This window comes from Oreochromis niloticus, linkage group LG7 (assembly GCF_001858045.2).
Source record: "Oreochromis niloticus isolate F11D_XX linkage group LG7, O_niloticus_UMD_NMBU, whole genome shotgun sequence".
NCBI lineage: Eukaryota > Metazoa > Chordata > Actinopteri > Cichliformes > Cichlidae > Oreochromis > Oreochromis niloticus.
Window position 1 is genome coordinate 5,143,410 of NC_031972.2, and position 27,520 is coordinate 5,170,929.

Sequence of the window (27,520 nt, forward strand, 5' to 3'; positions counted from 1 at the left end):
GTTTTGTAAATAATTTGCAAATTTGCATCTAAAAACACCAAAAAAACCTCTGGATCAATTTCCTCTGGACTGATGAGACCAAAGTGAACGGTGCATGGTGAAATTTGGAGAAATTGGAGAAAACCAAATTCAGCGTCTAGGCACAAATACCTCCTGTCAAGTATTAAGCACGGTGATGGAGGCGTGATGATTTGGGCTTATTTTCCAGCCATGGGGGCCTGGGCTCCTACCAGCCACAGAGTTGACCATGAACTCAGAGTCAAATGTGAAGCCCAAAGGCCCAACTGGGTCATACAGCAGGACAATGACCCCAAACACAGCAGCAAGTGTATAACAGGATGACTGGGGGGGGGAAAAAGAAAAGAACCAAGGCGTTTCAATGGCCTAGTCCAGACCTCAACCTCAAATACTATGGTGGAATCTTAAGAGAGGTCTGCATAAATAAATGCCCACAAACCTCAATGAAATGAAGCAACGCTGTAAAGAAGAGTGGGCTGAAATCTCCCACAACCACGTGACCGACTGAAAGTTATACACAAAGTTATTTCTTCAAGTTATTAATGCTAAAGGTGAATCTATGAACTGTGAACGATGGGGCGGACTCAGGTTTTTACAAACTGCTTATGACATTGTTTCTGGGGTAAATAAATAATGACATTGTGTAGTAAGTCATGTGTTGATGTTCTCCTGCAGTTGTAAGACCTGGTGAGGATTATTATTATTGGGTGTTTTTTTTTTTACATTTGTTGATAAGCAAAACCTTAAAATTGTCAGTGGGTGTACTTTCTTCTAAATTTGGACCTAATATGTAAAACGTTTTGACTTCAATTTGTTATGTTTTCTCTTGGGGTCTTAATTGTGTGATGTATTTTTATGTTTTATATATTTTCTTTGAAGAAATATGATGAATTTTAATCTTAATTTCTTGCTTTTTCTTGTGGACTTCGGCCCTTTTTCTTTTATGTCAGTGTTTTCAGTCCATATTTTGAGCCTCGTCTTCTCTTTCTTGGTTTTCCGCACTGGCAGGAGCAGTCTCCTCTGACTGCTTTGTTTTTATTTTGAAAGGGTTGACAGGAAGCTTTTTCGTTTCAGTCGCTCTAACTTCCAGTGGAAGTTGGACAGCCTCAGAGCCTGAACTCAACAACAAGCTGGCACATCACAGCCAGTTGTGCTTTTCCTCTTCTCTCCCTGTGTTCTGGGAGTCCTTCTGTCTCCCCCCACCTCTGCCTGCAGTCACGGCGGGAGTGGGTGTGTCAATGCGGGCCCGTGGAGCCTAGTCGCTGCTTGTGCGCACTCTGAAAAAGAGGAAAAAGTTGATGATGAGTTTAGTGTGAAAGCGGCCCGCCTCGGAGCAGGCTAACCGTCCCGGAATGGCAGTTTGGACCCGAGCAGACAAAAACGGACAGCTGGACCTTCTGCTCCGCGACCGCTGGATCCGAGTGACCGCCGAGCTCACCCGAGAAACGCTCACTTTGACGGCCGACGCGGAGGCAACCGGCCCTGGGGCCAATCACTGGGACTACAGCAACTCTTCGGCGGGCCTGCGAAATGGCATGTCAAACGGAAACGACCCGGGAACGAGTCCCGGGAACCCCGGCCGCGGTCATTCCTCGGGTCAGGACCAACTTCAGAACCAGAGCCACGGGGGTCGGGGGCGCAGCGGCAGCCCGGGGCGCGGGGGGTCAGTCGGGGTCAGTACGACGGCGGTTACAGCATGAACAGCCCTGGAAAGTACCCGAATAACGGCACTAACTCAGACTTCGGGACCCCCGGCTCCAGCTACGGCAGCCCCGGCTCCAGCTTCGGGTCGAGACCAGGCGACTTCCACGTCAGTCTGGACGGGTCTTCGGAAGCTGTGCGCAAAGTCCGGGTTGTCAAACAGGAGTCTGGCGGGCTGGGGATCAGCATTAAGGGGGGGCGCGAGAATAGGATGCCCATCCTCATCTCAAAGATCTTCCCGGGGCTCGCCGCAGACCAGAGCCGGGCTCTCCGGGTGGGCGATGCGATCCTGTCGGTGAACGGTAACGACCTCCGGGAGGCAACGCACGACCAGGCGGTCCAGGCGCTCAAGAAGGCAGGCAAAGAAGTCACGCTGGAGGGTAAGTTGGCCCACGCGAGAGCGGGGATTTGAAAGGGCCGAGATTAGAGTCCTGTGGTCAGGCTGCACACCTCTGTCACATCTCCACGAACTTTCACAGGTTTCAGTTCAGCTCCGGGACTTCGTATTCCAGCACGTGCTCGAAAGGTGAGCGCAGTTTCCATACTTGGATTAATAGCTTCAAACAATTTGTGGAAACATGTCACATGTTGGAGCACGCAAGTAAAAAGAAAACTGCACAAGTCACCAGTTACATAGCAGTACTGAGTTTTTAAAAAAGCACTTCTGGAGTAATACTTTTAATTTAATCTGCACACCACATCGCTCCCTCATGGCACAGCTTGGTGCACAGTGCCATGAACTCTTTTTGGATTGCTCCACACACGTCCTGTGGGTTTGTAACTTTCACCACACATAATTGTTTGCATAACACATTATAATATAGACATAAACAAACACAATCCCAGTTGATCTATGACTAGGAGGCGTGGAGGAGGAGGAGGCTGTGGAGGAGCAGGGCTTAAGTAATATCAACAGAACAGAGAGTCTTTGATTAGTGTAAACAGGAATGTAACCACAGCTGTGGTCACAGCCAGAGTTGGATACATTGTACTCTGTGTCTGAACAGTTGTGGATTACTAAAGGATGAGAAATCACAGTAAACACGAGCAGAGATTTGTCTGTGGTTGAAGGTGCTGGTCAGCAGAAAGTGATAAACAGACCTGATCTATATTATTACTGTAATGTATCTGCCTTACAATGTAAACTGCCTTAAGTCGACTGCTGTTACGATTTAGCGCTATAAAAATAACATCAAAACTAAATCAATATTCTATCTCATATAAATGAAAAAATGCATAAATGTAAAGTCTCACAAAGTGCACACGTCCTCAAAGTGGAACACTCTGAGCAACTTTTCAATCTAATTCCTGTTTTCCACATTTTAAATGTGGAAAACAGGAATAAGGCATTTTCTTTTTCATGCCTTGAGAAAGAAAATGACTAAAACACCATCTGCACCTGTACGAACATTTTATCTGTGCCCACCGAGACACACGTGTCAGTCAGTATGTATGAAACACAGTTAAGCAAAAAAAGAAAAGAAAAGGTTAAGCTCTATAAATAACATTTCATGCACCTAAAATAAATATGAAGCTATAATGTATAGATCCGTTTTGATAGATTTAGAAAAAAGTAAGTAATGTGATGAATAAAATTATGGCAAAATAAATTAAAGGGTAGAAAAGAAAAATAAGCTGTGTATACATGTATTAAAAATAAATGTATTTATACAGAAGTTTGAATTAACACATAAAACATGCATGCATTTTTGGTTCGTCTTAGAAATTTAAATATTTGCATGTACTGTACTTTGCAAAAGTCTTGAGCCACCCTTCAGTTATTTGTGTTTTGCTGGGAAAATAGGACATAGATGCAAACACAGGCTGTGTAAGGCTGTATAAGGCTGTGTTATACAATTCTAACGAGCTCAAAAGTCACCATTTTGTGTGGCCACCTTTATTTTTCAGCACAGCCTGAACTTTCAGCCAAACCTTCTTGTAATTCCTTTAAGTAGTCTTCAGGAACAGTTCTCCAGGCGTCTCGAAGGACATTCAAAGCTCTTCTTTGGATGTTTGCTTCCTTTTAGTTCTTCTGTTCTCTGTTAAGATGATCCCACACTGCTTGCCATGCTGAAAAATGAAGCCGATACCAATCAAAAGCCTTCCACGTCGTATTGAACGGTGCTTCAAAATTTGACAGTGCTTTTTTTTTTCTCAGCTGAAGGGTGTGACGCATCGTTCAGGTGCTGTGACAGGTGTTTGCAGGAATTTTTCCCCTATTTTTTTTGTCAGTGCGCCCCAGGGTGGCTGTGGCTACAACGTAGCTGCCATCACCAGTGTGTGAATGTGTGTGTGAATGGGTGAATGACTGGATATGTAAAGCGCTTTGGGGTCCTTAGGGACCAGAAAAGCGCTATATAAATACAGGCCATTTACCATTTTACAGGCCTTTTTTTTTTTTTTAAAGACATATGGTGTAAATCGTTTTTTAGAACTACCAGTTCTTCTTTTGTCCTTCACTTGTCCAGTTTCTTCAAAATTTTTAAGAACAGATTGCACACCATGTTGAGCTATACCAAGTTTTCGGCTTGTAGCTCTTTGGGAATCACCTCGTTGGTGCAAAAGTACAATTTTATGTGTGTCAGACATCTTGAAACCTTTTTCATGATATGGTTTGTGACAAATGACAAAGTGTCTAAACATACTATTTAAGATTAGTTCTCTGCTAAATAATCTCCCATGTCATTATTCTGTCCACAGTTTACATACTTTATGTCATTTAATAGGTTGTTATTTTTATTTATATAGTGCACCAGAACAAAAAAATTTGTTTTTATTAAAAAAAAATTGGTCTGAACCAGTTTCAAACTGCTCTGGCTTTGACTCAAATGACTGTGTATTGTGACGTCCTGACCGCTGTGTCAGAATTAGAGAGAATTATCAGCTAACACTACAGCTCTGAGCAGCTTTTGTGTCTTTAATCTTTAATGCTTGTTTTAGATTGACAGCCCATTTGTTGTGTTCAGTCGTCAGCCTCTGGCAGAGAGCCAAAGGCTATAGAAGCTGCACAGCCAGATGTTCCTCCCAGTAGTAGGTGGAGACCAAAACAAAGCTAAAAGAAGAGTAAATGCCATTCATTTACATTTGGCGGTCTACTAGAACAATAACTTCAAAGGTATCAGGCTGCTATTACGGCTGTGCAATTAATAGAAATGTTTATTGGATTACAATCATGGATCCAGATATTAAGAAAATGACATAATCAGAACAAAACAATTACTGTGCGGGCTTCCTTTTCACAGCGGGGGTCTCATTTTGTTTTGTACTGCAAATCCAGCACACCCAAACTGACTTCCTAACAGGTTTGGGCAACAAGAGGAAGCACTTTAGTTTCGAGGAGTTAAGCGAGGATCAACAATTTCAACAAGCACACCACTTTTAAAAATGTCATTACTGATCTTAATATTGACCAAGATGATCGAGCTCATTATCTTTACCATTAAAAAAAAATATAGGTGTCAGGGAATCTTCGGCGGGGTGTCAAATTCTTCTGGTAGTCATGTGACACACAACTCACATGATGTGTGATTTCTGCTATTTGGAAATGAGCTCCCAAAACCAGACTGCAGGAAATAGAAGCATAAACATAAGTAACTGAGTACTTTAATGAAATATGACATAAAATCACAAGTTGGTTATAAAGATGATCTAAAAATGATCCTGGTGTAGATGGACACCACTAAAATAGTGTCCTCTGGTGCTGATAAGCTAACAAGTAATAAACGCCTGTGATACCCGAGGAAAACCTAAAGCAGAATTATTTTAACAAGGAAATCGAAACAGTTTTTAATATGCAACAGCAAAGATGTTGCTAGACGCCTGCACGTCAAAACACGGATTTTATGTCCCAGCGCCCATTGAAATTAAACTTCATTTAGATAATCCTTCAAACTAAGTGCCTCAAGGTGCTTTGAGGTTGCTCGACGCACAGCAGCACTTTTCATTTTCTTTTATTTTTCTAATTTAATTACATTTGAAAACCGCACTTATTTAAAGACTAACTGGTGGCGTCTGATGTGGGAAGCAGGTGGTTGAAAAGTTTTTGTATTTATAAGAATGCTTATCACACCTACAGTTCCACAAAAGGTAGGTCTGCTAAAGGTTAGGTGTGCAGACACGCTTTCCTAAAACCTACGCACTTTTCAGCAAGCCTGAACACCCACTAAACTCCAGATAAAAGAGCCTGAACGCACACTGTAGGTAAATGAGAGCTGAGTCAGTGAAATCAACTGACAGGAAATTAGTCTACAGCAATCATATTTGCCAGCTGCGATAGTCTTCAGTGACTCCTGGTTAGACTTCGTAAAATCTTAAAAACATAATTTGTGTAGATGGGGTTTTATGGTGTGGGCTGAGAATGTGTTGTTTACTGGCTCATTATGTGGCTCCACAGAGCTCCATTGAGATGTATTCAGAGCCTAAAAGTGCACTGACGTTGAACTGTTCAATCATTAGAAAAAATGGAAAAAGAATGGATTGCTGGCCACAGAGCCCTTGGGATACGGAAACTTCCAAGTTGGGAATGGCTAAATGCAGTGTTTAATGGTTTGGAATGAACGCTGGGTGAATACTGACGAGCAGTGATTGTAGGAACTGATCAATGAGTGACACATTTCCACTAAAGTCAGAATGAGGCCTGTTTTTAAGCTCTCCGCTGTGCCGAATAAAAGCCTGGGTGTCTTTGTAAATGTGGTATCAGGTTTTTCTGATAACAGAGAAATAATTATCATTTCCAAACTTCTGGTGGAATCCAGCCTTTTGGATCTGATATCAGTATAAAAAGCATTTGCAGTCACCCTTGGGTGCAGACAGGAAGATGTGCCGGATGCATCTACAGTCCAGACTGAGAGGTCTTTTTCTTGGAATGTGTCAGCTGCCTGTCACTGTTTGCCAGTTTGACGGCAGTGAGCTGTGTTGTTTGTGGCTCTGCCGCCGCAGCAGTCAGCCAGAATGAGGCTCGAGTTTCCAGACTGTTTCTGCCATGTACACATTACACAAACCCCCAAAATGTTCAGACAATTAGCTCGGGAGCCCCACATTCCTGACCTCCGCTCGCATGTTTGTATGTAGGGCAAAGGTCAACACTGGTGGGTCCGGCTTGCGTGATTCGTGCTGCTGCACATGTTCCTCCACACTTTATGTAAGTTTTATCATCTGCACTACAGGGGAGGATGTCCAACTGCAGCAATTAGTCAATCAATGAGTAGTTAAATGATCATTTGGGTTATTTTTAAACAAAAATGCAGCACATTTGCAGCACACGGATGTTCAAACATATGGATTTGACGCTTTTCTTTGAACTCTACTGGTTTTGTGTTTTAGACTTACTTTTTAGACAAAGTAAGACATCTGATGTAGGTAAACACAAAGTAATTATAACAGAACTATTCTCAATGATGACAGGAACTTCTAGTTGAAGTGGTAATAGCAACCATCGCATGTATTTAACTGTACAAAGTATGCCATCCATCCATTTTTCCACTTATCCAGATAAGGGGCCTTTCCCAGCCGTCATAGGGCAGAATGTAAGTACATTCTGGACAGGTAACCAGACTATCACAGGACTCTTGGGCTGTTTTTCTTGGAAAAATCTTGTTTGGTTACTTAGTAACCCCAGCATCCATGATGGAGAAGCTGATGGGACATCCACACAACATCCTTAACATCATGAACTCAGTATACACTTTCCACCAACAAATTTACAGACCACTCAGACACTTTTTGGATCACACTGAATATACCTTTGAGTCAATTTTGTACATTCTAAGTGTCAGAATTGAGGATTGTCCAGGGTGTACTCATGAGCGGCACCTTCACAGTCAGATCCATCCCTCACTTGCCACACCTGGTTTCAAAACACCAAACTGGCAACAGTGAAACATTCAGCTTGTGGCTTCAAAGCATGACTTGACAAACCTGTGGGTGGTGTCACAGTGGCTATATCCACTTTTTACAGTTTTTTCAGAGAGTGTTTTTCTACTCTTGCATCTGTGACATCATAGACAGCAGATATGCCTGGTATGGTCTTATGCTGCTGTAGCCCAAGGCTCAATGTGATGTGGGTTCAGAGATGCCCTTCTGCATACCTTGGTTGTAATGTGGTTATCTGAGTTACTATCTTCTTATTCTTTTCTAATGCCTGACATCAGAAAGATATTTTCACCCAGAGAACTGGCACTCACTGGATATTTTTCTCTTTTTTTGACCATTCTCTGTAAACCTCAGAGATGCTTGTGGTGGGAAAGCTCAGGAGATCAGCAGTTTCTAAAACTCTCAGATCGGCCTGTCTGACACCAACAACCATGCCACATTCAAAGTCATTTAAAGCAGTTCTTCTTCCTCATTTTGATGCTCACTTCAGTAGGTTGTCTTGACCATGTCTGCATGCCTAAATGCATTGAGTTGGTGCCATGCAATTGACTGACTAGATATTTGTGCTGTTGATCAGTTGAACGGGTGTTCCTAATAAAGCTCTAGAATACTTGTTCGAAATTGGACTCCACTGTCACTGAAAATATTGACGATTGAGGATTTATGGAAGAATTTACTGTAAATCCTAAGTATCCTGCTTTTTCTTGCACTGTAGTAACACAGGCTGCATGTGAGTCAGAGTTGAGGCCATTTGCTGCACGAGGTTGAATTCGCCCTCCAAGGCCACAGGTAGGGAGGTCTCGATAAGCACACTGAAATTGCCTGACCTTTTAACGCATGACATACATAATCCAGATATGACACGCTGCTGATTAATCCCCCTACCCTCAGCAGCTGACTGGAAGACACAACATCCCGTATGTCCAAATGATTAGTTGAAGCTTGCTGCAGCAGCCCTTTCTATCTTATTGGGTTAGCCTTCTGCTCGGTGGAAGGAGACACGAGATGAGCCTTTTGTGAGTAATTGAATGGAATAAAAAAAAGAATACCAGACACAAAGGGCATTGATAAAACGGGGACAGCCTTGATGAGGAACGGTTCTTTTCTTTTCAGCCGACGGTGCGTTTACTGTCCTCACGGGGTGCGATCTGCCACGGAGCATGAGTCTGCACTGCCTGAAATAGGCCACCGCCACTTTTTCGGCTCTGAACTCTGTTGCCTTTGATACCAATCTGAGGATAAGTCTCTGGTTTCCAGCTGCCAAGGGAATTATAAATGACCTTAAAATGAAATTAGGAAGACATGTTTGTATTAGCACTGACAGAGCGACTTTGTAAGACGTGTTTGAGGCCCCTCACCCCTCCGAGACCCTCAGAGTGACACCAAATTACTAGGCATAGGGCAGACATGGTTTCTATCTCTTTGTAGTCGTTTTGCATTTATTTGTGTTTAATTTGTGTGTCTGTTTCTAGATGTTCTGTGTAGCATCTTTTTCTGATCCTTTTGAGTCTCATCGAATGCATTTGGATTGCATTATTTTGAGTCTTTGCAGGTGTTCAGAGTTTATTTGTAGGTCTTTGAATCTCTTTATAGTTGTTTAGAGTCATTTTGTAGCGATTCGTTTCTTTTTGCAATTGATCAGAGTTTGTAGTTGTTCAGTCTTTGTTTCTTTGTGGTTGTTTTGTGTATTTGTTTTGTAATAGTGCTCTTTAAAGTCTATTCTCAAATCACTTTGGTAGTTTTTTCATCTTTTGTTGACCTTTTTGATCACTTTGCATCTTTTTGCAATTGATGGCATTACTTTTGTTCATGTGTGTGTGTGTGTGTGTGTGTGTGTGTGTGTGTGTGTGTGTGTGGTCTTTTTTTGGTGGCTCTGTGTCTTTTTTTTTTTTTGCATTGTCTTGTAGTTATTTTCTTTTGGGTCATTAGAGTAATTGGTTGATTCACTTACAGCAATAAATATTGACCTGTAAATCTTCCACGTGTATTTTCTAGGCTACTGCCAAACAGATAAATTAGGTATATTAGTATAAATATATTTTTTTATATTGATGTTTACTTTAGCTATTTTATACTGCTGAAGCTGGAAACAAAAACTCAAAATGTTATTTATTTGGGTAACAGTAGTTAAGATATATTTAATTTTCCAAGTGCTTTAGGTATTTGTCTAGAAATTTATGAGATCAGCTGGCACTCAGTTCTTCTCACTGCATTTTCTTTAAGTTTGGTGGGATGAATGAATGACCTCTCGAAACGTCACATCTGTGCTGGATCTAAAAAAGTGATCCACTGTGGCGATCACTTTTGGTTCAGTCACACTGAAGTGGAAATAGATTGGCAACCATTGACTCTTCATCACATTTAGCAACCGATTGTAACTAGTTGCAGTGAAAAACTGGTCGCCCAGAGGTTGGCTGTGCAACAACCTGAACCTCTTGGTCACCACTTCGATTGCAGGGCGATTCACCTGGAGGGAGACAGCTTTCACTGTCTGTTTTGACTGACTGCAGTCACACTCAGACTGGCAAAGGTTTGGAAATAATTGCCATCTAGTTTCTAAATGCAGACAGATTGACTCAGACTCCTTGACATAAGTTAGCAATCTGCTCCAGTGAGCACAACAGGTCTGTGAAGGGGATTCAACTCAGCTGGTTAGCAACCTCTATATTCTGATATATAAACAAGGTTGCCGTTAAATTGCCATCTCGCAGCAACAAAATCAATGTTTGTGGGGGTATTTCTGTTAAAATACACAGACATTCACATTAGACGGCTACAGATTTGTGTTTTTCGACTTACATGTAAGTCCCAATTTGGTCCAATTCAATTGTAAACTGGTCGCAGACTGACTCAGTCTTAACGTCTCTTTATTGCAAAGTCCCTCAGAAGATAACGTGGTTGCGAGCGATCACAGACCTGTCTCCGTCTTCAGAGCAGCCAGCATTTGGTCTGAATACTGAATGCTGAGCTTCTAACCATAAGCTTTGGTGTGTCTGGTCTCATTGCCCTGCCATTATGGGTTTCATGCATTTACATCTGCTTTGACAGGTGTTCAATTTTTAGAAAGGTTAGATTTTTTTTTCTCATTTGTGTGACTGACTTACATAGCCAAATGCTCCACTACAACAGAAAGCATCCAGCTTGTCCTCTGAACCTACTACAGCTAAACCAGCATCAGTCTGTGCCCTGCTGCAGCAATGACAGGTAGACATTTGTAATCTTTAATAGTCGCAAACAATGGTGAATGTGATTATTTTTGTCCATAATCTGCTTTATCCTTGGTAGAAAGTTGACACAGATAGAAATACACTTTCATGCCATACACTGAATGCACTGACCTTTGGGTATGCTAAATAAATTGAAAAACCATTTATAGATAAAATGCCTTAATGGAATGTATTTTGGGCTAATCCAGTGTGTTAAATATCCTGCGAATCACGTGATGGATAACACTGCTTTAAAAGAAAAATGCTGTAAATCCAGCATTAGCATAAATGATTGCTGTGTACTAACAGCATTGCCTCCAAAAGCTAAAGGCAACCTTAAATGTTAAAGGAGTACCTATCATTACTGTGGAAATGGCAAATTGAAATCAAAAACTCAAATGTATAAAATAAACACTAGTTCAAATGATTTATGATATAAAAATATTTTTTTACTATAACATTTTATTATGAGTTTGACTCTTTAATTGGCAAGAGTGTGAGCAGCACATCAACACTTGTTTTTTTAGGACTTGATGTGGGACTTATTTGATATTACATTTTGGAACTCGCTCATCATGACTCTGTTTTTTTTTAATATATTTTACTTGGTCCTGACTTTGGGAATTTTGAGCCTGACTTGGACTATTTGGACTAAATTTGGGATGTGATTTAGCACTTTATAGTGCCCCGAGGACTAAACTTGTGACCTGCTGGTCTTGACTTCACTTTATTTAACTTTTGGTTTGATGGTAGGTTTGAATGGCTCTTTGAACTGTTAGGTTTGAACTGTTGGTTCGTCTTAGCTGAGGTTTTGGTGCTTTTGTATTGGGAGTTGACTTGATTTGGAACTTCGATTGTAGTCTTAATATGCGACTTGACTTCATACTGTTCAGTTTTTGATGATTTGATAGGATATTTGCTCTTGACTTGTTTTTGACTCTGGACTTGACCATAGATTTAGCTACTGTCTTGTTGGTATTGACTTGTTCTTTTAACCCTGGGTCTACTGTTTTGTAGTTTGGGATGTTCTGATGTTAATTTAACTTTTTGGTCGCCACTGGCAGCTTGACTTGGGATTTGCCAGTTTTTGGACTTTGCTCCACACCAAGTATTGATTCTGGACTAGACTCAGGACTTGATAGTTGTGACTGGAGAATCTCATCAGTTTGTAAAAAATCATCAGCAATTAGTTAAAAAAAGAGACCCACTATAGAACTATTCCTACATGTTAGTGTAACTGCAGCTGCGTGTTCTGGAGACGAGACCGCACGAGAACATCGTACACAGAAACGCGTGTGCGCACACTCTTTGTTGAATCTGCTTTCTGACACATTGTTCTCATTATGCTTCTGGCAGAAACACTCGAGGGAAGAAATTGAGAGAGAGACGGTGAAAGAGTGAGATTAAGAATGAAAAGCTAGAGGTGGGACTGTGAAAGATGTGTGGAAAGGAGAATAAGATTGAGAAAGACGGAGGAAAAAGGGACAGACAGAAAGTGAACTTAGCAGCGGAATTTAGAGAGTAAGAGTGAGTGAGACAAAAGCGAGTGTGGAGAGGTTTGCTGGCCAAAACACAGGGGAATTTCTGGGCAGTTTGGGGGGAAAATCCAGAGGCTGGGGTCTGACTGAGTGACTTGCTGCTCTGTAAGCTATTATTTCAGCCATACCATGAGATGATTACTTTTGTGTGTGTGTGGTAAAGAAGAGTAGTTTTACTGGTAGCTTTGTACCACAACTATTGCCACAACCAAATATGTGTCGAGTCAGGCTCTCTTTCTCTTCTACATGTTATCTTTTTTTCTTTTTTTTCCCGTGCATCCTCTTTCCTTGCAAGCAGCGAGGTATGAAGAGAGGCAGATGAGCCAGACTCACGGGGATGTTGGTTGGCATCTCCAGGGAATGTCCTTTACACACGTTAGTGTAGAAACATACAGACGCACCGATACATGAACAGAGACGAGAGTCCTCTGTGTATAGGCCTAATTAAAAGCAGAAGTGGAGCTGAGCGACAGGTCTGACAGAACTAATGAGTTCATCCAACAGCACCAAAGCAGAGGCAGACAGCAATGAATCTGCCTGCCATGATGGAAAAGGAAGAAAGTGTTTTATCATAAAGTTGCAGACTGTGAAGAGGAAGAGTGATTATTTCTGGCAGAAAAACGGAAGGAGGGAAAAACCTTTTTAACCAATCCATAACAGATAATTGGAAAACCCACCTGTCTCCGCCAAGAGTTTGTACTAGGTGGTCTTGACTTGGAACGTTGATTTAGGAGTTGCTGGTCTTTAATTGGTCTTGGCCATGGACTCTATATGAGGGGTGGAGGTAGCCACACTGACATCACCCATCGGTTAGTGAAGTCACAGAAGCTTCGAGCTGAGCGTTTTTGCAGTCACCATTTTGATATTTTGTAACTGGACTTGCAGAGGTGGCTGACACGTGCATATTGTAGTGACCTGCTAAATGCACCATAATCTACAACACAACATTATCGGAACTTGTAATGCTTGAGCTTCCACATACACAGTGTGCTGCAGAAAGCTCTCAAAAGATCTCTGAATCTGTTGTCATGCCTCATGTTCAGCTGTATAGTGGATTGCATAATTAGTAGTTCAGAGAAATGTGTATTTTCCAATAGGCTACAGCCAAGAGTAACAACATGGTGACACCGCACCTGGAAACGGCACAAGAAGTAAAGCTTGTAGGGTTTGTGGCATCTCAGCTTTTAACAGAGACAACATCCAGCCATGATGGATTTGATTTCTATGGCTACATCAAAGAGTGCAGCCGCTGCAAGGCCTTTCATTTCGGCCAAACACACAAACACACGCGCACACACACAGACACACAAAAAGAAAACTGAATAGAAGCAGATGTACAGTGGCCCACAGTGCCAACATATTACACAACAGAGCATTCACAAGCTTCACTGCAGCCGGACAACAACTTAATTACACACAATGGAGACGGAGATCAGGATTTCAGGTCTATTCCATTGTCATCTATTCATCCCTTAATATTTGCATGTTTTTCTTTTTAATTTCAAAAGTGCATGGAGATTAGAGCTGCAACCATTAGTCAAAACAGAATTAAACCACAACTATTTTGGGAATTTGCTGCTTAACTGAATATCTTTGGCTTTGGGAGAGATGGTTGGTCAAAACCAGCATTTTAAGGATGTTGGCTTGGGTTCTGGAAAAATATGTGAGGCTTAATGTCTCTTTTTTTGGATTAAACAAAAGTACAGATTAATTAAGACAAAAAGTATTATTATTATCTATATAGTGGTTTGTTGCAGCTGGAACATAAGTATGGCTGGACTTTTCAACCTTGTTATTATATTTGTTAGTTCATAAGAGAATAATAATAGTTCTATCTCAGTTGTGTTGCTATAATTGTGATCCTTTTTTCTGTCTGAGAGTGTATCAGATACTCCCAATTTTATTCCAATATAAAAAATTTATTAAATTCCTGAAAACATTGGTTATCCGATCCCATCCTACCCTGTTCTGTTATGGCCAATGATCCATGCCCAACACAAGAAGTCTGTCAGCGTGGACTATCTTCAAGTATGAATTTTGGCCCTTGATTTAGTTTTTGATTTTTGGTCGTTTGAGAAATTTTAGTTTCCTTTCAGCTTCTGTGTAATTTATGTCTTCTAAGCATTTTGGCCGTAGCCGTTGCCATCTTTGTGTGAGGTTCCTGTGGGTAGAGAGTTCGGGTTTCAGGGTGTGTGCCAGCTATTACAAACCAAGCGGTCTGCCAGATCTCTGCTTACGCACCATCAGCAACATCATTCGTTGCCGAATGGGAATGCCACATACATATACAGATGTAATATGTATATGGCATATGTCATTAAGTGCTTCAACCGTTACCCCAGGAATCCACCGGGCACTGCTGCTCTATGCATCGCGTGGCTTAAATTAAAGGTCTATATTTCGTGGAAGTTTTATCAAGCTGCAGGGACAGGTTAGGAGGACAGACACACGAATGAGAATCTGGTCTGATTTTTAAGATAAGAGACCTCAAGCAGATTACACACTCTGCATCTAAAATGATTCTGATGTTTTTTTTTTGTTGTTGTTTTGTTTTTAAGCTGTGCTAAAGACAGAACAAAACGTTGGGGTTAAGCTATCCTAATGTTATGCATTAGCATTTATATAGTCTTTTTCTAATCTTACTGGACACTCAAGGGGCTTTAGACTACAAACCACATTTTATACTTAGAAATCTCTGACTGTCTGATACACTGATTTTTACCAAGGATATCAGTAATTGTTATTGCTTCTTGTTCATGAAAACAAATAAAAACTTTAAAAATGAATTAATAATAAGGGAAAATGTATCTGATTTTCATAAGCTGACCATCAGACACGTCAAATCCACTGATAAGACCAATATTTAGAAGTTCAAGAAAAGGAAGTGTGCAGATCTATTACGTGAACCTTGCCGGTTCTCATGCATAGAGAAGGTAAAGATAAACCCTTTAACACAGAGTAGACATCATTGTGAAACACTCTGATATTGCAAAAGAAACATTTGCTTTCATGTCCCCCGTTTTCTTTGTTTAAAAAGCCAAGAGCAAAATTTTTTATTACTGACAGGGAAAATAGTTTCTACTGGTCTACAGTACCTTAAACAAATATTGATAAATGAAATGAACTGATCTGAAGAACAGTTGAGATGCGCTGGTCTCGACTTGTTCTGGTCTCGTCTGGTCAACGTGTAGCCTGCAGTTCAGGTAGGTTGAGTTGACGCGACTGACTCGGACAGTTGAAGATATTCTACCTGTTCAGGATGAAAAGCTCTTTGGTGGCTTTGCTGCGTGTTCTGATCAAATGTCGTCCAAGTGTGTTTGGACATGTTTGGCTGAATCTGCATTCATCCTGCTGCTTTGGTCTGGAGTGAAATCATTAATAAGAGTTGGTGTGCAAGTTCCATTGGCAGGAAGAAGCAGCACCATTTAATTGATGAGATGGGACTTTGGCTTATAAGATTTTCCTCCTCCCGTCACAGAGATCAATGGAGCTGGATGTGAATATTTGCTGTTTGTTGCTTAGGTAGTTTCCACCAGTCCATTCTTTGTTGATTATGTGAGCCTGATTCATGGTGGCTGCAGTCTAAACAGAGATCCACCACCTCCAGCTCTTCTGGACTGAGACATAATCTCTCTGGTATGTCCTGGAGCCTTTTCTCTATTGGATATGCCTGAAACGCCTTACCTGGGACAATTCCAGGAGGCATCGGGGTTAGATGATCAAAACTCCTCCACTGGCTCCGTTTGATGTGGATGAGAAGAGGCTACCAAATGACTGCGCTAGCAGCACCCTATCGCTTTTCCAAAAAAAAGCCAATTTCCACAGCTTGTATGCTTTCTGTCACTGTCTACAGTTCATGGCTGTGGGGGAAGGTAGGAACATAGATGAACCAGTAAACGGAGTATGTCACCTTCAGGCTCGGCTCTGATTACTGCACTCACATGAATGCTACAGCCAATCTGCTCCACTCTCTCCTCACTCTGGGACCTCAGAGGCTTACGTTTTTATTTTTATTTTTTTTGCTAATGCAGAACCCAAACAGAAGTTGTGCATTTTGTGATTTTAAAAAATGGAAATGAAGACAGCCTTAGTGATATAGTTGTTATTTCTTGTATTTCTTCACATGTTGTGGTGAATCTTCTCAGGTTCTTGTCTTGAATTCCTCTCGATTGCTGGCAAATCCTCCAAACAACTGTACAAATACTAGTGCTGAACTGTTAATTACTTAACTCTACAATGATTTGAGGAGTTAATTTGCTGTGGACGAGTATCTGCCCCCTTTATTTTATGTCCCCGCCAGGTTTCTGGGGATTAGTGTTCCTGTTTGACATTTGTTACCATTGTATATTTATACCCGTCTATTACAAGAAATTAAGTTGCTGTTAACAAACAGAGACGTTCACACAGATAATCACAGCCCGGTGATCCACAGTGAGATGTTCGCATGCAGAGACATAAACATGCAGAACCACAAAGAGACCAGGGTCTGCTGACGGAAAATATCTTGGCTGAACATCTCTGCACCAAATCTGATTATTAGTGTGAGAGTGGGGCTTTGTAGCAGAGACATGCATTTCTCTAGAACTCTCACACATAAACACTGGCATTCAGGAATGCTTTCACACTCCCCTACTTACTCCAAACCACTTAGGTTTGCAGAAATGGCCCCAGACCGTGTTGGTGTGGGTGGTGTGGTTAAGATGGTTGGTCTTTGCTCTTGCCTTAGCATTACTCCCCACTCCACCCTTCCCTCTGACTCATACGTGTAATGTACACAGTCACCGTGCAGCATGCTTTGCACCTACATATCAGTCAATCTGTATCTCACTGAGTGATTCAGGGTCACAGACAGGCACTCTAGTGGTTTCCCACCTTCAAGCTTCCGGTACCCCACCACTCTCCAACATGCAGTGTCTGTTTCACTGACACTGCAAGATAATATCTGTGTTGTTGTTTTATTTATTTATGTATTTATTTAGTTTACAAAAACAGTGAGAGAAGCTGGACATTTCAGCCAGACAACCAGAACAACTGAAACAACCACTTTAATGATTATTTATACACAACTTTGAGCTTTTTCTTGAATATTTAAGTACTTATTCATTACTATCAACTTTTTCATAATGCATCCATAAATTTCAGTCATGTATTGTTTTTTTTAATCTGCAGTCAAACTGCATAACTGTTATTATTTAAGGTCTTTTGTGTTTATTCTTCAACATTTAAATGCTTTTATTTGTAGAAAGCTTCCACATCCATTATTTTAGCCAGCTTATTTAAATATCTGTCATACAGTTTTTGCTGCTCGTTTTCTCTTTCAGTTTCTTTTAGATTTTAATTTTTTTGCTACCCGTATCTTTTAGCAGTTTATACTTTTAGATAACCAAGTCAGCTGATTACTCTTTACATTTCCTAAAAATCTGACTCATGTACATAGCTTAAATCTTTGGATGACTTTCTTAGACGATTGCTAAATAGGTTTTCCAGCTTCTCACTGTCAGTGTGTACTGTTCAAGTATTAAAGCTGTCATGAATATTTATTCAGACCTCAGTTCATAATTTTGAGCCATTGGAATTTACATTCTCTTGAGCCGTTGTAGTTCTCTCTTGTGCATGCATACCTTCACAATCCTAATATCCTGGTCTACATTCAAGAATGACCTCACCTCTCGAGAGCCTCGTCTCAGGTTTCATGCAGAGCAGACCGACTCATTGTCCAACATACACACGTACCCAGACTCTCTCTTTTAGCTCCCATATTCACTTATTTTGCACACAAATGGACTACGAGAGCATGCACAGGACTGAACACGGAGCAAATGTAGTGTTGATTCGCACAGGAGGATAAAACAGAAGAAGAATAAGTGAAGGCAAGGTGGGGGTGAGAAGGCGGCAAAAGTCCAAATTTGGAAAGTGAATCCATCACATCAGAGTAAAAGTGATTTTTATTACAAACAGCCGAGCTCGAGGCCGTACAGCCGAGTCAAGTCCTGTTTTTCTAAGATAATTTCACACAGGAGACCACTTTAAAGAATAAAGACAGCCTCTGGGTTCTTGGCCAAAATATGATTTATTAGGTAATCGAGTATGTTCAAACATCAGGTTGGATAAATACAGGACCAAACCTGAGGCTGAAAGAAGTGCTCTCCACGCGTGTTTAAAAGGTTCAAACATAACTGGCCCCAAAAGTGTTTTCAGAAGCAGATTAAAAGCTGACTTCTTTCAGAAAACATGCCAGAGATTCCTTATGGTTTGGTTTAAAGATGGCCACTCCAAATATCGCAACCACATCTGTCTTATTTTAGCTTATTTTACATTCAGCTTCTCAAAAGCAGCAACATGATTGGTTTATTCGTGATGAAAAGGAAGGGGTAAATGTCCACCTCATATATTTGACTTTCTCTTGATTAATGGTGCAACAGTGTGCACTAAGATAAAGATGAAGTAAATAAAATATATTAAATAAATAAAACTTATAGCACAATTAAATCTACCTTAGATAACATAAATATATATATATATATATGTTGAAATAATTTAATAAAAGGGTTAAAAAAAAATATAAAAACTACACGAAATAGAAACAAACTCATCGGTTGATGTGCTTCTTCTATCGTTACTCCACAGTGAAGTACATCCGTGAGGTTTCTCCACTGTTCAAGAAGCCGTCCCTGGTGGCCGACCTGCCGTGGGACGGCGTCCGCCCACAGTCACCCAGCTACAGCGGCAGCGATGACTCAGGGTCACCCAAACACAGCAGCAGCTCCTCCTCATCCAAAGACAGAAAGGTCATCAGTCTGAAGATGTGCTTCATCTGTAGAAACCTCACCATGCCAGATCTGGAGAACAGGTGTGTGTGTGTGTGTGTGTGTGTGTAGGAGGGAAATACCTGTGTATGTGGGAGGTTGGGTGTGGTTGGGTGTGTAATCGTTTTCAGCGCCTAACCTCTGTTCATTAGATTGGAATGTTTGTTTTATAAGGGATAAAAAGCATGACAGACACACTCCTGTGTCTTTGTGAATATTCAAGTGGGCCTGCAATGCTTTTCCTTAGTATATATCAACAGCTGTGAATGCTTTCACCAAACATGGCCAAAGTTTCAAATAAGGAGACCTGTGTATATACAGAATGCTCCAAACACTGGCCAACAAGTTTTGTTTTTCTTTTTTGTGCTCCTTGGCCTGGTTAATGTCAAACAGAGGGCATTTCCTTTAGACGGTTATAGAAGGAGCTCAGCTCTCAGCACAGCGGCCTCCATCCACCTGCTCCGTGCGTCTCCGAATGCTTTTTACTCTGTTTGCAAATAGAAATGTGTTTTTCGTTGTGAAGAAAAGTTTTAACTATGGATTTGCTAAAGAAAAAGGTGGATGCAGTTTCTTTTTATGTTTGTTTGTTTATGTCGCCCTACAAAGACTTGATCACAGAGCCCAGTATGAACCTGCAGTTTTGGCTGAGCTAATGCTAACACAGGGCTGTTCCATGTAATAAGGCCATTGTTGAGTCAGGTTGGGCAAGTTTAAAAACTAGAAGCCGCCAATAAATGCGTGCATGCAGTGCCCCACCCCGGGCACTTTTTACTGCATCTACTGAATTGTAAGAAATCAATGTGTAAAATTTACAGAAGTAGTTCTCATAGCTGTCCTGTAATTATAAACAGTTTTATTTAATTCACATAAAGTATGGTTGGCAATGGGGGAGGTCTTTATCAGTAAGAAAAGCTGTAAAATTAATGAGTTAAAAGTCCAGAATTTAGTCTTTGATGGGCCAATTCTGGCTGCCCAACTTCATGTTTGACATCAACACTTGGGGATGAGGTTTGTCATTATATATGGGTACACGTCCTGCAGTGTGCAGCTAGTTCAGCATGGGCTCTGGGATAGCTCGTTAGTTCAGAAAGTTCTCGGACATGGGAACGAGACTTGCACATTGGCTGTTTGTTCTGCATGACTTAGCTTCCACCGTATAGTGCCAGGTCTCTGTGTCGCTGCATTCACTATTCATACTGATGAGAATCTCCCGTGTCTCTCTAGTGCAACGCAACAAAAACTGAGGAGAGACTATTCCCCAGTGTTGTTTAGCAATTACAATAATAATTATTACCAGAGTTTAATTCCACAAAATTAGCTAAATAAAATGAGACAAATCAAGTGATGGACTCTCCTAATTGTCCAAGAAAGAATGCAGAAGTACAAATGTTTCTCTGTGTTTAGCAAGTAATAAATAGGAGAATGGTGAAAAAGGTCCATGTAAAGCAGCGCCTGCAGAAAAGGCCTATTCCCTTTAAGCCGGTGGGTTATAGTTTGAAAATTCCACCTTAAAAAACATGCCCAGATTCAGCCGGTTACAGCTGCAAATCTGCAGGGCGAATGAAAAACGTCTGGCTATTTGGATAACAGACACTTGGGAGAAATTTGAAACACAATGAGCCTTCTTGGCCGCGTCACCAGGTCAGAGTGAGATCTGAAAACTGCCAAAGTAAAACCACAAGGAGTCACTCACACTGATGTTATCGAGGCAGTTCTATAAAGCTCTACCACTACAGTTCCATAGTGTAACACAACAAGTGCTGCATCAGTAGGGATGGGTATCGTTTAGGTTTTATCCGATACCGGTGCCAAACTGGTACTTTTGAAATGGTGCCGGTGCTTAAACGGTGCTCAAACCGGTGCTTAAAGAATGGAGAACACAAAATTGGTCCAAAAACCTCTCATGTTCAGCTGTTTTTTTGTAAAAAGATAACAATGTTACCCTTTTCTGCAGCTATGGGGCATATATGGTATCACTCTTGGCTGGAAGCAGTGCTTAAACAATGGAAAAAACACAAACTTTGTCCAAAAACTTCTCATGTTTAACTGTTTTCCACTTTTTCTTTGGTCATTTTAGCCTTTTTGGCCAGGGTGAAGGGAGTATCTGCCATCAAACAAGAAGACAGCCGCATGTAACTATGATGATGTTGCTAGTTCACCTTACATGCATTAATGTAATAACGTGGTTAGCCTACTCAACGTAAATTACACACGAACAACATTAAGCTACTCACGCAGAGAAGAACGGCTGCTGCTGCTGCCATCATCATCCGTCATCATTTCTGCTACACTGGCAGGGCTAGGGGCCAGGACTCTCCTCTTTGGGTTTTTGGTGGATGTTGCTAACTCCGGGTCCGATAACAGGCACCACACCCGCAGTAGATGTGCTCGGTGTGAGGTCTCTCAGCAAGCTATCAAATATGGCACATTTTTCGGCTTTTAAAAAAAACGCTATGCGTCGCCAGGTGTTTCATCGGATTTGAGGTGTTACCTCCTTTGACAGTATCACACTATCACCTTAAAGCACTTGTTGCAGGCTGCTGAGTTTGCATATTTTGCTATGAAGTACAGCCAGACTTTTGACCGCTTCGCCTTGGGCATTTTTAATCTGTAGCTCTGCTCTAAAAGAACGTACGTACCTGGCCCCGCCTACTATCCTCGGAAACATAAAAGGATTGGCTAGAATCTAAAGTGTATCACAGCTCAGGAAAAAAAGCACCAAAATAAAGCACCGAAATGTGCGCTGCTTTTCGGTCTGTTTACTACCGTTTATGTCAGAACCGGTGCCATCATGGCACCGGATACCGGTACCCATCCCTATGCATCAGTTTGATTAGTTTGATATTTCAGAAGGACACACAGGTCTGAGGAAATGGCACACAAAAGAGGCACTGAGGTATATGCACCTGTTACCAAATACTGAAGGGTATTAGCAATGATACAGCAATGATAGCTGATTGTTTACAAAAGGATTTTAGAGGTTAATGTAGTATCACCTTTCACTAAACGGAGTCACCAAAATAAGTTAATAAAGCATTAAAAAAAGTAAAATTCACAAGCAATATCAATCTTCCACAAGAGGACTGTTATCTTCATCTTTTGTCATTTATATTTGGTGGCAGTAAAAACAGAACAGCAAGAACAAAGCAAAAACAGATATCCCTTTGATTAGGTGTGAAAAGGAGGAACTGTGGTGGAGGTGCTGTGGGCAGGCTATGAGAAGTTGCCCAACCAATGGGGGATGGCATGGAGATGCACTCATTCTCTGGGATTCCTGCTGATCTGTCACCTTCAGCCACATTATGCTTTTCTGTTCAAGACTATTTTTTAAGTTTCAAGTATTTGTGCCACAAAGGTCTTAGCAGGCAAACATACAGGGGGAAGAATTATAATCTGAGTTTTAACAGTTAGTTTCCATAAAGATGATGCAAATCCTAATTGTTGCTCAGATAAACAGCGAGTCGCTCTTTTGCAAATCGGGTCTGCAGGAATCGATTAAAGCGTGTTTGTGAATATAACTGCTGAGTGGGTGGAATTTTATAGCGTGGAGTGAGCTGGATTTCTGAATCATCAGCCTGAAACACAAAACTAAGGAATGTCAGCTGCAGTTAAAAGCTTTAAACTGCAGCATGCAGCAGTTAAATGATTATTTACTGAGGAAATTAGATTTAACTTCATCATGAATAACCCACTAGAAGGTACTTGGTTTTAGTGGCTACCATCACTTTCTCCATTTCCAAACTGCACAGGAGGGTTCTGTTCTTTTAGGGCTCATTGTTAGGTAATTTTAAAGAAAATGACCTGTAATTGTTATCATAATTATTGAAGTCTAATCTAGTTGATAATTCCCTTTTCTCTCATCCAGGCTGTTGGAGCTCCATTCCCCAGACGGCCAGCACACGGTGGTCCTGCGATGTAAAGACGGCCCCACCGCCAACACCTGGTTCACTGCCATCCACACCAACATTGCCGCCCTGCTGCCACAGACCTTGGCTCACATCAACGCCTACCTGGGGGCCTCAACCTCAGCCTCCACACACCCCCATCTCAAACACATCGGCTGGCTGGCTGAACAGGTATTTTTACCTGCATGCTGTACTGTACATGTGAAACTTTGGGAGTTACTACATTTAAAAAAGACAAAAAAACCCAAAACAACGACACACATGACCAGATGACTTTGAGCTGGAAAACAAGCAGGGAAAAAGTTTTGGTTGCCAGGTTTTGTTGCCTAGTGGATGAACTGTTTGTTTTGAACCCTCTCTTGCTCTGTCTCTACTGAGGCTTTACTTTCACTTTCTATCACCCTCTCTTTTTGCCCTCTGTGCAGCAGCGTGGCTCTTTAGCAGGACAGAATTTCCATAGTTACCCCCGACTGTTTCACCACCCACCTTTTAGATAGCTGCGAAAAGCTACCAAAGACCACTGTGTCGGGGGGAAAAAATACACTGTCACCCGAGCCTTAGTTTTCCTGGGATATTTTTGTATCCAGCAGCAAAATTGCATCAAAGCTTAAGGAGACCCAGTGTAAACACAGATTCATCTCTATGCACTTTGTATTGTAAGTAAAGGCCCTTATAAAAAAACAGAAGAACATACAGCGAATGCACAAAACACAGACTGCATGAGAGGGTAGACGATAGAGGCATGTAAAGAAGAAGAGGTGCTCATTGTAAATGGTAAATGGCCTGTACTTATATAGCGCTTTCACTAGTCCCTAAGGACCCCAAAGCGCTTTACACAACCAGTCATCCACCCATTCACACACACATTCACACACTGGTGATGGCAAGCTACATTGTAGCCACAGCCGCCCTGGGGCGCACTGACAGAGGCGAGGCTGCCGGACACTGGTGCCACCGGGCCCTCTGACCACCACCAGTAGGCAACGGGTGAAGTGTCTTGCCCAAGGACACAACGACCGAGACTGTCCAAGCCGGGGCTCAAACCGGCAACCTTCCAATTACAAGGCGAACACCTTGTAATCGGAACTCTTGGGCCACGATCGTCCCCATTGTATGATGGGAAGTCCCCTGCAGTGGGAAGCTATGTTAGCATAGCTAAAGGGGTCGTTCAGGGTGACAAGAACCAGTCCAAACTAGAAGATTTATCCAAAAAGAAATCATCCAGAGAGGGTGCCTGTCTCCTAAATCCAAACTGGGAGCTGGATCCTCAAAAGAGGTACCTAATAGCTGAAGGCTCTGCCTACTATTCTACGTTTAGAAACTCTAGAAATTCCAAATAAGCCTGCATCCTACAAGCAAAGTGCTCCACAGGTGTAACATTATGCTGTGAAGTCTTAAAAGGATTCAGGACTTTGTGTGCAAGCATAAAAAATGTAATTTAAATTGTGGAAATAACCAATCTAACTGAAACATGCATGTATTCATTACATGCATGTCTACATGGTAGAAAGTGGAAATCCAGTGTATTTTCAGTACTGATGAATAGAGTTGAAGCACAAGCTGCCCTCAAGAGGAAATTGCATCTGTGGTTTTTTTGTTGCTCGTATGTCACTAAACAAACCTGACGCTCAGACGTGGAGGCTGGCACTTCTGTACGTGAAGCAGCCACAGGAAGAGCGTGTTTTCTTTAATTAGCCTCAGTCCTAACCTCTCCACGTGGCCCCTGAAAGCAGGGCTATACTTTTATCGCACACAGGAACAATGACTTCACTTTGAAGTGTCTAGTTCTGTATATTTTGACCTGGCTGGAACAGGAAGCACAGATAGAAGTTTCCCTTGTGTTACGTTATATCCTGCAGAGCCCACCTCTTCACCGCAGACACACTCTGTGTTTTGGTGTCGTTGCTTTTCACTGAAAAAACTCCAGTCTCGCAGTAATGACTCAGATGAACACATTGCCCTATTTTTACCACGCGGCTAGAAGAAAAATCAGGTCAGCTTGTCACGATGACCTGCTTAACTCCTCTGCTACACCTGTACTCTGTAAAAACTGCATCAATACGTTAGTAAACTGCATCACAGCATCCATATCCTGTCAGGCTACACCCCTGATCTTCTTTACGGCACCACGGTGATGTAACGGCTGTAGCACTGTTGCCTCACAGCAAGAGGTTCCTGATTTGAACCCTGACTGGTGTAATTGATCTAATTTGCCAGATTTTTATCTACAGAAACATCATTAAAACTTTTCTCCCTTTATAATTAACATGATTAACAGTTATCAACCAAAGCCTGCTTTATTTTGTAATCTGTACACGCATACCTGTGTAAGCAGCAGGATTAGAGAAAAGTCAGTGGAAGTGAAAAACAAAAAATGTCAGCTCTACCATCTCTACTCGTTCTTCTTCTTCAGGTCCAGCTGGAAGGTGGACGCCAGCAGTATAGACCAGTGGTCATGGCGCTGACCGAGAAGGACATCCTGCTATTTGAATCGGTGCCGTGGAGCCGAGAGTCCTGGTCCATGCCTGTGCTCACACACCCGCTGCTCGCTACCAGGTAAACACGCCAGCAGTGACATTCAGTCTATATTCACATCTTTCCTGACAGATTTTCAGTTTTGTGACATTTTTTTCTGTTGTCATATTTTATCAGATGCTGAAGGTCTTTAAAAGTCTTGAATCCTTAAAAGGTCTTGAATCCTTAAAAAAGAGCTTTTATAAAATTAGTTTTTAAAAAGTGTCTGGCTGCTGAACTCAAATTTTTTGAGACATGTTTATGCTATGAAGTTTAAAATGGATTTATTTGTTTTTCTTAAATGGTACATTTCTCAGTTTGAAGAGTTGATATTGTGAAATATTTATGATATTTAACCTCCTAGCACCTGGCGTCCACACATGTGGACATCACATTTTGGGTTGTCTAGACCAAAACACTCAATTTTGCTCTACAAGGGCCCGATATCCACTTACGAGGCGGTTATACGGCCACTGTTTTATTGAAATTTAAAACGAATGTCCTCATATGTGGATCTCCTTTTTTTCTTTTTTCTTTTTTTTTCTTTGTTAGAAACAGAAATCTGGTGAAAAGTTTTTAATTCATGAGGTCCTAATCAGCCCAAATAGCAAAGAGAAATTGAAAGTGCATGCCGTGAAAGACTTCGGGTCTTAGGAGGTTAAAGGTCCGTACATTCTGTTTGTAAATTACATGTTACACAGCGTCTCAACATTTTCAGGACTGGGTCTGTATTCATAAAGTGGGTTTCATTTTCACTTTCATGGTGCAGATGTTTCTGCTTTTGCTAAAAATGAGAACTGTCGGCCTTTGAGCCTGAGTGTGAGTAAATATTCAACAGCAGATCAGCTGAGTGTCAAAAGAAACTTTCCTGGAACTGCTGACGAGCTGTAATTTTTGTGGTAAGTACCTGGAAATTTATAGTCGCCGGCATCAGAGGAACTCATCTCAACAGCAGCAACTAATTTTTTCCAAATCTCTACTGATGGGAGGGGGCAGTGACCCACAGAAGCATCATAGATACGTTAACTGAAAGAACGGCAGGGTGGAAGAAACCAGAATTATCTTTGATTGTGATTACAGCAGAATGCATTATGCTTTTTTTCTTTATAATGAAGAACTGCAACGCAATGACGTTAATGCTGCATTTAGTTGTGTTAAACGGACAAACACAGGCCTGACAATGCTGGGAGATAAGCTGAAGGTTTTTGCATGCTCATGCAGCATTACAGATATTGTGGTTTCCACATGTTGACCAGAAGAAGAAGAATATAGCACAGCGATGAGTTGGAGAATCATTAAATATGTAGTTTGGGTTATGGGGAAGTCAAGTGAACCCTCCTCTGTGTCTTTCTGTCTTTGACAATGCTATCTTTGCCTGTATCGTCATGTCTCCCCAGACTGGTTCACTCAGGCAGCGCCCGCAGTTCTCCCGCCCAGGGTTCAGACCTGGTGTTTGCCACTCGGACTGGAACGGGCCGGGGCATCGAGTCCCACATCTTCCGAGTGGAGACCCACTGGGATCTGTCATCATGGACACGAGCCCTCGTGCAGGGGACGCACACGGCCGCTGAGATCATCAAAGAAGTCTCCATTGGTGAGTGGGTGTCATTTATAGTCTTTAGTTTGGAGATCATAAACAAAGCTGAAAACACATCAAACCAAACTCAGAAACTGTGGCCCACACCAGACTTGGAAGACGGTAATCCTGTCCACCAGAGTATAGTAGAAGTCCAGTGTGGGCCACAGTTTCAGTGAATAAATTAACTTTTTATGCATTTTTCGTTTATTTTGCAAATTGAAATCAATTAGAAGTGTCAAACTGTGAGCATAAGCAGTTTTAGGGTCTGAGTAAATTTGTGTTCTGCATTGCCTGCTTTTTCTTTTTTTTTAACATCCACTTGCTATTTTAAATAATTAGCTCACAGTTTCAAGTGCAGCTGAATTAAGTGCTTCATGGAAAC

General features: G+C 41.5%; 1 protein-coding gene across 1 annotated transcript in view; it reads left to right on the forward strand.

Moving 5' to 3' along the window:
- The first annotated feature begins 1,033 nt into the window (after positions 1-1,033).
- The window catches only part of sntb2 (syntrophin, beta 2), a 34,681-nt gene continuing 8,194 nt past the window's right edge, over positions 1,034-27,520 (forward strand). The window contains 6 exon segments of the mRNA XM_003439565.5: positions 1,034-1,604; positions 1,607-2,099; positions 18,962-19,184; positions 23,006-23,216; positions 25,459-25,601; positions 26,957-27,153. Coding sequence (XP_003439613.3) covers positions 1,371-1,604; positions 1,607-2,099; positions 18,962-19,184; positions 23,006-23,216; positions 25,459-25,601; positions 26,957-27,153 — 1,501 coding nt within the window. The 5' untranslated portion in view covers positions 1,034-1,370.